Here is a 13806-nt window from a genome sequence, read left to right on the forward strand (position 1 = left end):
AAAAGAAAGCCCCTGCCCCGGCTGAGAGCAAGCAGCAGCGCTGCAAGTGATGCGCTGAAATGCAGGGAACACGCCGGAGTGCAGGAATTCGGTTACAAGGCTCGTTTGCAAATTAATGGCTAAATGAATTAAATGAAAGCACGGGATTTCTCTTGAGGAAAGTCTAGTCACGGTCGCAAGGAGAAGGGGAGGGGTTGTGGAGCAGGGATGACATAATCACGTTTGCGAATCACCAGCAGTGTGCATGCTTTAATCCATTAATGGGGTTTTTATCTGTGATCATAAAAAGCAGGTTGCATTCAGCCTGGAAGGGAGCGAGGGTTGGAGGAGAGGGGAGGGGAGAGAAAGAGAGGGAGAGGCAGAAAGCAAGGGAGATTCACTCGCAAGCTGGGGGCTGGCAAGGAGGGATCTGAGGAGAGCAGCTCCTCAGAATGGACCGACGGCAGGCAGTGGTTCAGCCCTGCTGATATTTCCTGAGCCCTCCTTGCAGTTTGATGGGCATTCCCAGTGCTTCTGTGCACGTCTCGGGAAGCGTTGACGTGGAAAGGAGCAGCGAGGAGGGGGAGGTTGGAGGAGAAAGCTGAGCTCCTCCAGAAGCAGGGAGGGCATGCAGGGCAGGCGGGCTGGCGAGGGGGGCGAGCCGGGGGCACCCCGCACCATGGTCCCCCTCTCGATGTCCCTGCTGTGACTGCAGCACCATGAGCACCTGGGAGCTGCTGCTGGCCTTGGCGGTGGTGCTGCTGATGCTCGTGGCCCTGCTGGCCAACGTGCTGGTGCTGATGTGCTTCCTGTACAGCGCCGACATCCGCAAGCAGGTGCCGGGATTGTTCATCCTCAACCTCACCTTCTGCAACCTGTTGATGGCCGTCTCCAGCATGCCCCTGACCTTGGCTGGGATCATTTACAAAAGTCAGCCGGGAGGAGATCAGCTCTGCCACGCTGTGGGCTTCCTGGAGACTTTCCTCACCACCAGCTCCATGCTGAGCATGGCAGCTTTGAGCATTGACAGGTGGATTGCTGTGGTCTTCCCTCTCAGTTACCACTCCAAGATGAGGTACCGGGACGCTGCTCTCATCCTGAGCTACACGTGGTTGCACTCGGCGTCCTTCCCCATCGTGGCAGCTTCTCTCTCCTGGCTGGGTTTCCATCACCTCTACGCCTCCTGCACGCTCTACAACAAGAGACCAGAGGATAGGACACAGTTTGTGATTTTCACGGGGGTCTTCCACGCCCTCAGCTTCCTGCTGTCCCTCGTGGTCCTGTGTTTCACGTATCTCAAGGTGCTGAAGGTGGCACGGTTCCACTGTAAGCGGATCGATGTGATCACCATGCAGACCCTGGTGCTGCTTGTGGACATCCACCCCAGGTAGGCAGCTGTGAGGAGGGGGCTCAGTGTGGTGGTAAACAGAGACTAATCTGTCTCACAGCACGGGATGGGGAAGGGGGAACAAACCCATCCTTCCAGCAGGTTTCTATTCTGCATGCTTCTTTTCACTTGTGTTTAATTCTCTGGGTGCAGGACTCATTTTTTGTTAGGCTCAAGGACTTGTTTTGGGAGGGAGAGCAAACGAACAGGCAGTTTTGGCCAGGCATGCACTTTCCTTTGAGACAGCAATCACATCTCTGCCCTTTGTCTCTGAAGGTGGATTTAGTGGTCGATAACTTTGCATATTTTGGGCACTGTCAGCCCAAACCCCGTTGCTGGATCCCTGAGAGGGAGGAGGCTGCACATGTCCCTTGGAGTTTGGAAGGAAAGCTGAGCACTGCCTGCTGCTCCTTTTCCCAGCACTTTCCCCGTTGCTGTGCTCTCAGTAACTTTATCATTCCTGAAGGCAGAATCCTTAAGGGAATTACATCTGCAAAATTCATGTGCTGGAACGCCTGTACTTAAACCTTAAGTGAGAGAGAATTCGGCAGCAATGTTAATGTGAGAAACAAGGGATGTATAAAACTCATTTCAAATGAGAGATTTTAGGCAAGTCCCTTGTGCCTCAAGACAAGAGAAGTCCCCAGAGACTGGCAGGATTGTGGGCTGGAAGGCAAGAACCAAACAGGGAGAGAGGAATGTGTGCAAAAGTCACACCAGGGATTATGCACAAGCCACAAATCTCTCATGAATAATCGATGTACAGATCTGGAAGGGATGCAGGCTGTGGTGTGTGGCACAGGGAAGAAATCTGCCTGGAGGAGAGGAGAGCAGAGAGCAGACAGAGAGGGCAGTCCCACACATCCCATCTGACCATCCCTGCTCCCCTCTGCTCCATTTGCAGGCAGCCAGGAGCAGAGCTGCAGGGCTCAGAGCACATGTGGCTGTCCTCAAACACAGGTCACGGCTTGGGGATGCCTGAGGCTAAGACAAATAAGTCTGGAAGGATCAGGGCAGAGCAGCACATTTGAGAGGAACAGAAACATTTGCTCAGAATTCTCTTGTTAAGCTGTTTGAGCTGTCTGCTGACCAAGAATGCAGAGCAGAACTTTGGGCAAGTCTTGCTGCCGCTCTTGAGAAACACAGGTATAAATCTTCCCTTATTTCCCAAGTTCACACTGAGGAAAGAACACCCTCCTGCCCTGTGTGCTGTCTGGTTGATGAACTGTGCCTCCACTGCCCTAGTTCCTGCAGCATGAGGGGATGTGGTGGTTACTCCCAGGAAAGTGCCAGAAACCCACCAGTGCTGTCTGAAACCCCACTCATTTTGCCTAATGCTAAAAGTATGCCTGGACTGCACAGCAAAGTTTAGTAAAAGGGCAAAAATCTCAGTGCTGCTTCTCCTCCTCTGCATTTTTTCTGGTTGAGGTTGGTTTGAGGGTGTTTGTGCATTTTGTGATCCTCTCACTGCGGGATGGATTCAGTGGGGAGTGATGTTTCATTTCTTCAGGGGAGACAGAGCAGTGTCACTTTGCTGTGAGTAACCTGCCCCTCTGCCTTTACCTCTGGCATCAGCTTATTCTCATGCCTCTCTCTAAGGAAGGAGAGTTTTAGTTTCTTTTCTACCCTACAGAACTGGGTACTTCACTTTCCTGCTTTCACCAGGGACAGCTCCTGCTGCTGGAAGGGGCAGATCTGGTCACCTTCCCTCCTGTGAGAGCTGCACAGGGGCTGCAGCTCTGCTGGAACAGCCAGTGATGCTCAGAAATGCCTGACATTTCCAAGGCATCATTGGCATTATGTAACAGGCAACTCCAGGGTGCTCTGGAGTACCTGACAGCACAGCCCTGCATGCTGGGAGAGTCCAAATGGGAGAACAGAGTTTGCAATCCCACTTTGGACTGCTCTGACTCCTCTGGCTCTTTGCAGGGTCCACTTTCAACACTGGGAAATGAGTACAGACAATTTTCTGCCTCCTGTGCCTCAGAATGCACCTGCAGGGGGGTCTAGTGACAGTGTTGTGACAGATGGCTTTATTACCTGTGACTCAGAGAGATATGAGTGATCTCCTAAAGATCATTCAAGATGAGCACAAATGAAACCTCCAAATATCCTACAAATTTGTGTGAATGCTTGGGGCACGTGGCATTTCAACTTAGCTCAGGCTTTCTTAGTGGATTCTGCTTTTTCTTTGTTCTTGACACCAAAATATCTTGGGTATTGTGGGAGATTTGGGCAAAACTTCACTTAAGTGCTTAACCCATGTATTTCTTAATTCAACTTATCTAGACTATCTTTTTGGTGTATCCAGCTCTACATCTTAAGGTCCATTATCCCATAAACTTTGTTTAAAATACCAAACCTTCAAAGGGATATAGCTCAGATTTCCCAGGATATTAAAATCTTTAAGTGAAAGCTTAGTCAATAATCCTGTTCTGTTACTGATGTCACTACTGGAACTCACATGTATCTTATCTTAGTGCATGAAAGTGTGTGCAAAAACAAAATATTAATCTGTGTACATTGTCTACATGAAGAAGTGAGATAAAAAAAACCCCTCTCTGTGATGTGGTATTTATTGGATACATCTGGAAAGTCTGAACACAAGAAATGGATTTCAGTCTACCAGGAGAGTCATGGGTGAGCTCCAGGAGTGAGAGACAGCTTTGCATGTGCCAGAAAGGAAAAGATGTAACTGGGGAAACAGAGACAAAAATTACAGCACCCACTCCTGCCTAACAGCACCTTAATTGATCCTGTTTAGGAGATTCACTTTCCTGTATTGCCATGGGCTTGGGATATTGTGAATTTAATGACACAGCTCTTAAACAAAGCTTGTGAAACTCTCAGATCATTTTTCTGCACATCAAAATACTCCAAGTTCTCCAGCTCTTGAAGAATTGAAAGCACATAAGTTCCCTTGAAAAGGTGGATTTCTTTTTTTTCCCTTCTCAGCTGTCATTTCTAGCTGCAAATAACTCACACATAGAACATGTAACACCTTTAAATGTGTCATACTCTTTAAGAGAAAGACAATTTGTTAGAAGAACAAACTTTTCCTCAAATATTTATTTCATTGCAGCATGATAGCTGGGGCCTGGCAATGTAAGACAAGTTTAGAGTGGAACCAAAGAAACACTTTCTTTAACAAAACCAGGGGAACTCGTTGCCACAAGATCACTGAAACACTGAGATCCTCAGGACACAACATGTGTTTGGATGGTGATAAAACATTTACAGATGAAGTAAATAATGTAAGGGTACGGCCATGAGCCTCAGAGCTGTGAGAGTGAGTCATCAATTAAAAATTTACAACAAAAATGGGAAGACCAATGCCAAACAGTTGGGTTAAAAAAAATAAAAATAATAATAATAATAAAAATATATATAAAAGGACATGGACCAGCCCATTCAGTTTGCCTGAGAAGTGACTGTGTCTCTGTGAGATCTGACCTTTCCAAAGGGGTTTATTGAGGCACAGGCAGTCCTGGCACTGAGACATCAGTGCTGCCCCATCCACCTGCCTGGAGCAGACAGGAACTCATCCACCCTCCCTGAAACCATGGGGAGCACAGGAGCCACTCAGACAGAGGAAGAGGATGAGCTTTCACATGAACAACAGTTTTCATGAGTGAATGTGCTGATTTCAGGGATTTTTTGCACTGAAAGCAAGGTCTCAGCCCTGTGCTCCTTGCTGGCACACTGAGGGCTTTCAGAGCTGCTGAGAGCACCAACACAAAACTCAAAGGAAAAGCTCTTGTCCCAAAATGCCATAGGAAAAAAACCCAAGGTGTGACTAATTTGCACCTGTATAGTTAGAAACAGGGCTGGCTTGAGGTGAGCAGTGAGGATATCCCAGGACTGTGGATTCATGAAACAATTCCTGTTTTGCGGAGCATTCAGCACTGCAGCCCTGCAGATCTGATGGGATGTTTGTGGCCACACAGCTCACAGCTATGGGATACAGGGGCAGCTCCCACGTTGGGCTGAAGGTTCAGAGTGTTCTTTTCCCCATTAGGATTTTGTTGTTTTGTTGGTTATCTTGCTGGGAAGTTTCTCCTCTCCAAGGCAGTGGTGCTGGAATTGCTGTTTCTAGGGAAGAAGCATGCTGCCTATCCCCCTCTGGACACTTTCCAAATCTCTGAGTATCATCTTGCCTGCTAATTCAGCTTACAGTAGTTCAAAAAAGGAGCTGCAAACTGAATTCAAGGACGAATTTCACCAATTTCACTATGGATGAATTGATATGATGGGAATGTGTGTGCACAATTTATCAGTAACTTCGTGGAGGGCAAGATGACAATGCACTGATATTTGCTGCTGTCCCATTGAACAGCAGTGCAGCTGTTGTTTGTGCAATTCCAGCAGGTTGTTGCCATCACCCCGTGGTGGGGGCAGTGCAGGTGTGGCAGGCTGTAGTGACTGATGGTGTTTGTTTGGGTGTCACACAGCGTGCGGGAGCGCTGTCTCGAAGAGCAGAGGCGGCGGCGGCAGCGCGCGACCAGGAAAATCAGCACCTTTATTGGCACCTTCATCCTCTGCTTTGCACCTTATGTCATCACCAGGTGAGTGAGCCCACATGCTGGGAAAGGCTGCTGAGGTGCTCCTGGCTCAGGGAAGTTGGGCACTCTGAGCCAGGGCAGGATCCCAGTCTCCTGTGGAAATCTGGTGTGGTTTCACTCCTGTAGCGGAGGCTGCGTTTACTGAAATAACAAATGTGAAATGTCACAGTGATCACTCAGCCCAGTCAGTGTGCTGCTTGCATGGGAGGGATTTAGGAAGTCAGTCCATTAGGTTTTGCAGACTTTTTTTTTGTTCTTGTTACCCACTGCTCTGGTTGACTTCCCAGTCCAGGAAACACTCACCTGAATAGCTCAGAGTGTAAAAATTTGGTCAACAAGATTCAGCTGAGGTGTGAACATAATCCACAACAGTTTTGTCTGATTGGTTAGGGTTTATTAGTCATAAATATCAAATATCAAAGCTGTGCTCATAACTGAAGAATCTCCTCATGATTTATGGTAGATGTCTATCCAGCAGTTTATCTTTGGAAATGGCTCCTGTGGGAAACACTAAATTTCTCCTATGAAATAAAAAGTGTTAGGAAGTGAGTACATCCAGAAAAAAAAAGTTATCTAGCTGTTGAAGGAAATTTACAGCTTGTATTCCTTAATATGAGATTTTGGAAAAAACTGAGATGCTGCTATGCACAACAGAGAAAGGAAAAAAAGTTAAGATAGCTCCTATTCCAATACTATTAAGTAGAAATTAGTGGAGCTGACCTCAGTCAAACTCAGATTCACCTTGAAAAAAATAATTGAAAAATCTTGATTAAGAGTTAGTATATTGGAACATTTGGCCAACCTTGAGCTTTTCAAAACCAGTGTAATACCCTAAATTTCCAGAATTATAAAATTAAAGTAATTTACTAGAATTACCTTCCCTTTCACTTCGTAGCCACAAGACACCACTTCAAGCCACACACTTAAATGGCATGAAAGGACATTTAGCCTTAATCCTCAAGCTGTAAGATATTGAAGTATTTGTCTTTTTGCAAATGGTTAATTTTCATTTCATGCTGGCTCTCTGAACTTAAAGAAAATCCTCCCAGTTGCAGAATAGCTGGCAGCTTATCTGAGTGACACTGAGTGCTCTAACCAGATCTGTCAGGAGTATTTCTGTGCTCCTCCAGAGGCATCTCAGCACTCAGGCACCACCTCCCCACCTCCTCTTCACTCCTTGGCATCCCAGTTTGTGTCCCAGTAGCCTCAAAATACAGAAAAGGGGGATGAGAAATCCTGAGCCTCCTCCCTTTAGTCTGTACAAGGATCACTTTAATGAACTGCTTCACCTCAGAGGGTGATGGTGAGCAGAGGACAGATGCAGGGCCTGGGTGCATGAGGATGTTTTTTGGGGTAGGGGGAGCTGGTCAGGCATGTCAGGAGGGGAGAAGTCTCCCACATTCCTGTTCTTTTAGACTGTGACCTGTGCAAAAGGAATCCCCTGAGGGATCTCTCTGGACATTTGCAGGGCTGGGTGTTTCAGCACACTCATCCCTGCCCTCCCTGGGCACCAAGGGGATTGGGAAAATTGGATTTTAATCGTGTGAGCAAGTAGTAATTTCTGGATTATGTCCAGTGCTTTGCTCTCTCAAGAGGGACATGATCAATCACAGCTCAGGACAGGGAGTGCCTTGCTCAGCCTCCCCTTATCAGCAATATATTTCAATTAAACATGCTTTAAGCACTCCCTGAGCTGGGGGTTGACAGCAGCAAATCACAAGGTTTTACTATCACATCTTCCTGTTTCCACACTAAAAATATTCCATGAACGAGTGGAGGAGTTGTGCTCATGACCCCAGACAGATAAATGCTTCTCTGGGTAAACCAGAAAAAACAGAGTTTTTCAGATCACATTGAGGTAAAAATCAGATTTTTTTCAGCACTTCATTTATCAATAAAACACCCTTCTAATTAGTTCAGTGGATGACCTTAAGTAGTGTATCAGAATCATGACAGGTGTAATCCCCCACATCAGATATTTCCAGGCATAGCTTATTTTTGTTTTGTTAAATAACCCACTGGTACACATCTCTTCCCTTGCTATATTTATCATTATGCAATTAAATATACTTGCTCCAAACCACTTTTCTCCAAGGAACTTTTTCATAAGAAAAATGAAGATAAGTTATACAAGTTTCTAATATTCATTTCCAACTGCAGGCATTTCATACTGAAATACAGAACTTTGCTCATGTAAGTTAATAAGTGCTGTCAATGTGTGAGGAAATTGGCCTTAAATTAAAAATCCTGAAGTAATAGCAGGCAGAAGTTCATAGTCCCAAGCCCTCAGGTTACAGAACAGGCAGAAAATGATTAAAATTCTGTTGTATCATCTCTGGGGGATAGAGGGTAAGCAAACCCTGTTTATAAACTCTTGTTTGCCTTCTGCATGTGCAGATCCTGCCTGGGCACACAGAAGCTCAGAATTCTTTTGGGATTTGTGTTTTTCAGCATCCCAGCTGGGTGGGCACAAGCTCAGTAAAATATTTCAGTGTAGTGATTAACTGCACATGTAAATAAAGGATTTGCAGTGTGCATGATGTGTGTAGAGATCAAGGTCACACTCTTCAACATGGCATTCTCATTTGTTTACTGAAGGGGAAATAAAATAATTGGCTAGCCATGTGAAATGACACAATCTACACAGTTAGAAGCTTCTAAATATGAGCAATATATCACAGAAAAAGAGCTTACAGCTTTGAAATAAAAAGGGTTTGAAGAGCAGACAGTAGAAGAGAGGCTTATGAAAGCAAGCCAGGGAATTATGTAGTTGATACTGTAAAATTTAATTTACAGGTAGCACTGAAATATTAATGTTCCCTCACTGAAAATGTCTCTTTTAGGCTGAAACGTTTCATGGAAATGGAAGCTGTGCATATAATTTCCCTCACAAATGAGAAACAAAACCTTTCAAAGGCAATAAATCCTGTGATGTGCCTTGAAAGGCTGACATTTAATTGTTTGTACATGAAATGGAAATGCATAGCTCAGGGTTTGGCTACATTTCTGTGTTTGCTGCTTGATAACAGAAAACTTAATTTACCATAAAAAATAATACATGAGAATTGAAAAATGTGTAAATGTCAAGGAAGCTTACAGAACGCAAGGAAAATATTTAAGATTTTGTTAATAAAAGTGTGGGCTTTTCATTTGATCAGTCAATGAAGGTAAAATTAGCAAGTCTAGGCTTGCAACCCTGAAGTGTCTACTTGATGTGCTTTAAATGGAGATTGCTAATGTCTCCCAGAACTGACTGACAGAGCCTCAGACACAAATTTGTCATATTTTGCTTATTCAAGGCATCCGTTGAATTTAATTAAACATAATCAAATTCACATCTGTAAAGCACTCAGTAAAAATAAATCATCCAAGTGAAATCCAACATGATGAAATTCAGAATGTGAAGCAGGCATCGAATAAATGAAGTGGAGAACAACAAGGATGGCTCATGGTAGATTACAAAGCAAATGTGACTGGGTAGATGATTAATTTCCAAATTGTCAATTCTCATTTTAGAACGTGTTAATGTGGATGCCATAAGTTGCATTTCATTAAAGAGGGAATACAGCAGATGAGACCACCTGGAAACTTGAGCAGATGAAAATCATGTCTCAGTTCTGATCTTTGTAGGAAAGATAATGACCATGGATTACAAGGGGAGGTTGAAAGAGCATTTTTTGAGTTGGGATGAGAGAGAAATGGAACAGATGAGGGTTCTTTGGGATCTTAGAACTTCTGAGCCCAGCAGCACCAGTGGAGTGGCACAAACAATTCCCAAGTATTTCCATGTGACATTCCCATGTCACCTGAAAGGTCCCTCACATTGACAGAATTATTTTAAATAATGATTTGTAGTGAAAGGTTATGAAATGGGAATAAAATGACTGAGGAAAAAAAAGTCCTCGAAATACCAACATTATGGTCATTGCTGCTGCAGGAACCACCCTTGAGGATGCTCCTTGTCTGGAGAAATGTGAGCCACTGAAGTATTTCCCAGGCAGATTTCAGAACATCTGCTGCTGCAGACAGGTCCATCAAAGATCTCATCTGCCATGTGTGGCTCTGCAACAGCACACGTGGCTGTTTGACCTCTATAAAAATCAATAGTTTTAACAGCTATAGAGGCATATTGAACAGAGCTGCCCTTTGATGGTGCTCAAAGACGTGGGGAGTTATCAATATTTCCCTGTCAAAAATGCTCTCTGCTCTCTCAGTACATAGTGAAATATCTGGGTGAGGTATGAGCAGTGTATGGAGCTCTTCCCTCTTCCCCTCCCCATATTATTTAAAAGTTTTATCTGGCTGAAATTGTTACAAATGTGAATCCTTGCCCTTTGAACTGGCCAGTTTTTTTAATTCCAGGTACAATCCATCTCTCAGGGATGAATTTTCCTTCTATGATTCAGACAAAGAGTTTAAAGACAAGGAGCTCTCTTTAGGGGCTGGACTGGCCAAGAGGGCTGGGTGGGAATAGTGAGGTGACTCAGATGCTCTAGAGAAGGCCTAGAACTACGAGTTCAGACTGATGCTGGGTTTTTCGTTTGCTCACAGCAGAGGAATTTGACTCCCATGAGACAAAACAATGGCATTTTGTCAAACAGACCCCAAGTTTATGTTTGCAGCCTTTAAAATTTATAAGAGGAGGACAAGATACACATTTTCATGAGTAGGGATTTCTTTTCTATAGTTTCTATAGTTGCAATTGCCCAGCAATAATTTGAGGGTTTGGGGTGGGTTATTGTAATTTTGGATGTTCACTCTTTCCCCCTCCCTCTTTCCCCAGACTTGTTGAACTATCCTCCGTGGTCCACATCAACTCCCACTGGGGCATCATCTCCAAGTGCTTAGCTTACAGCAAAGCTGTCTCAGACCCTTTTGTGTACTCTTTGCTACGTCACCAGTACAAGAAGACGTGGAAGGACATGATCAACAAGGTGCTCAAGAGAAGCTCCATCAACTCCTCGGCGCTGGCGGGCGAGCGGCACAGCCGGAGCGTCGCGCCGCGGGGCGAGTGAGGGGCTGGGCTGGCACACACAGGGGGACTGGGGGACAGCAGCACTCCCCTAGGAGCTCTGCTCAGCTCTCCAGCTTGGGGGAGGCAGCTGTGGGCAGGGTTGAGTCCCTCCAGTGACATGCAGGCTGCTCGTCCTCCCTCCGACTGGAAGAGCGTTATTGATCCGTGGTCGGGCTCCATAAATACAAATCTCCCATTGATTTCCATCAGCAGCTGCATCTGTGGATAACAAACTAGTCCTCAGCAGAGGGATTCATGAAGGTAATGGGAGCAAATTGCTGCTGGCTCAAGATTATTCTAAAAAGCTGCAGAGGGATATTTGTGCTGTGTTTGTCATTGGCTGCAGGTAAAGTTCCCTCTGATGCCAATGTGGCATCACAAAAACCACCCTAACCTAATGGCTTGAGAAGGTTGTGTGTAAAAAAATATCTTAATGGGAAAAGCTTAAAAAAAACCCCAAACTAAATATTCATCCAGCACCCAACACAGTTCAGCCTTTTCTGATTTATATTTTAGGAAGAATCCCAAAGAATTGAAGGAGGATAAAAACCACTTTTGGAGTGTGCTGGATTCAGCCATGTCTTCTCTAAATTTTTGAAGTTATTCACACAGAATCCCACTAATATTCTCTCCATTAAATTTCAGGAGAAGACAAATGGCAGACAGGGTGGAAAGGTCAGGATGCCTCCTGCCTGCCTTCCATATATCTGAGCTCTGAATAGCTGGATTTTGCCCAAAGCTGCAGATCTGGGCCCTGTGCCCAGGAGGAAAATAACAAATCTCTTTTTCTGAGGAGTTATTAATCATGGGGTTTTTTTCCTGCTTAAAGGAAAGATGAGCCTAAATCTGAGTTTCAAGTATAATTTCCAAAGCAAATGGAGCACAAATAATAGGCCCCCCTCTCCACCATGAAAGTGGAGCCAATAATCTGAATCCACATCTGATTGTGCAAATCTCTGGAGGTGTCAGTACAAACCTTTATAGCACTGGATTGCAGTTCTGCATAGGAACATTATTAACATTTACCATGCACTCAGATTCCTGCCCAGATTTTTTAATAGGCTTGGTTAATTAGTCTTCATAATGCAATGGCAGCTTCAGTAACAGCTGGCACAACTGGCTGTGCTGCCATCTATCCCTGCTCATATTCCAACTGTCAATCCCATTCTGAGGAAATAAGGCCTCGAGCTGTAAAAAAAAAGTGGGATTGCTTTTTAGTTGCTACCTTCTCTCATGCAAGAAAAGGGCTTGGCATGTTGCAAAAAATGTCCACTGTTGAATTTTCTGGCCTGTGATACAAAGCCCAGACTGGGGACTCAGTGAGGGGCTTCACACCAAAGTCAGTGAATGTGGGATAACACCTCAGTTATTATCTGAAGATTATCAGCTACCATGTAAATCAAAAAATTTCAGCTTTATTCTTAATTTCAGTTATAAAAAATACCATGATTACAATAAACTCCACACATAATTATAGCCACAGAATTTAAGAAAGCCTAAATTAACATTTAAAACACTGCATTCAAATGAGCCCTTAGCCAGATTAAATAGTCTACCTCATCTTAATAATTTTGCTTTTTAGGTTTAGCATAATTTTCTCAGGTGTAATAGATAAAAACACCCAGTTCAGTATTTGTTTCTTAGGAAATTCAAGACATATTGATGATTGGATTGTGTTAGAATACAGGATGTTCTAAAGTTGATTGTTACTGAGTTAAAAAGATAAAAAGCTCCATTTTGAGCATGTTTGACTTAAATTGCACCAGGAAAGTCCACAGCTGTTGTAAACTTACCCATGGAGCTGATGCCAAAGTCAGTGGGAGGTTTGTATGACAATAAGGGCAGCTCCAGAAACATTTAAACCTTCAAATTCAAAGAGAATAAGCTAATTTCCCAGGAGAAAAAAAAAAACCAAACACATAGTCCACTTAGGATGTCTAGTAAAAGATGGAGAATACAGCACTGGACTTGTCTCATTATGCTTGTGCATCACAGTCAGTCACTGGTTGATTTATATCCCACCATGAGCAATAAATCTCTCCCCTTGTATGTGTTTAAAAATTTGTCCCTCTTTCATGGTGCCTTTCTTCTATAATTAATCTTATAACAGAGAATAGATATAATTTCCCCTTCCTTGCATCAGCTCTCTGTCATATTTTGACCATCTGAAGCAAGCAGGAGTTGTAAATGCTGGTGCTTGACAAACTGCCTCAGTACACGAAATAAAAATGCCACCCCAACATTTCCTGATGACATTTTATAGGATACTCAAAATATGATACTGTGGCTTGTTAAGTGCTAGATTTTCAGCTGAATCCTTACAGGCAACTGGCAAAATTTTCTAAAATGTGTGTCTCAGTGATGAATGTAGATATGAGTAACTATCTGTCTGCTGAGTATTACATGTACTATCCAACACTCTGATTGGAGTGAGTTAAAATGATGCTGGTAAATGTAATAATGCACAGTATTTATTATCTCTGCCCATGAAGCAGAGCTGTTCTCTTGTCTAACACACGTGTGTGCAAGGGGGGAGGTGGGGAAATTTCCATCTGTAACTTAAATATTTTTGAAAAAGTTTGTAAAGTTTGGCTGCAACCTGTGCCCAAAATCTGGAGCTGCATGTGCAAAATCTGGGCAATATGCATTTTCTGTTTGTTGTGTCTGTGACCCACATGCAAGAGCTGCTCCTCACATGCATGTTCAATTAACATTTCCTTCATCTCTTGTAAATTTGGCAGGCAGAGCACTGGCAGATGATGAAGAGAATGTTGTCCACTCTGTTGTTTTGTGAATTCTGAGCTTTTTCCCTTTGTTCATTTCAATGGTTTTTGCATCATTTCAGAGCCCTGACTGTGAATTGT

General features: G+C 44.0%; 1 protein-coding gene across 1 annotated transcript; it reads left to right on the forward strand.

The window, feature by feature from the left end:
* The first annotated feature begins 379 nt into the window (after positions 1 to 379).
* On the forward strand, positions 380 to 12842 carry GPR26 (G protein-coupled receptor 26). Its single transcript, XM_079312701.1, has 3 exons — positions 380 to 1366; positions 5818 to 5931; positions 10712 to 12842. The coding sequence occupies exons 1-3, from the start codon at positions 699 to 701 to the stop codon at positions 10941 to 10943; spliced, it is 1014 nt and encodes a 337-aa protein (XP_079168827.1). The 5' UTR covers positions 380 to 698; the 3' UTR covers positions 10944 to 12842.
* The last annotated feature ends 964 nt before the right edge of the window (positions 12843 to 13806 follow it).

The sequence above is a fragment of the Erithacus rubecula genome (genome assembly GCF_903797595.1).
Source record: "Erithacus rubecula genome assembly, chromosome: 9".
NCBI classification, from domain to species: domain Eukaryota; kingdom Metazoa; phylum Chordata; class Aves; order Passeriformes; family Muscicapidae; genus Erithacus; species Erithacus rubecula.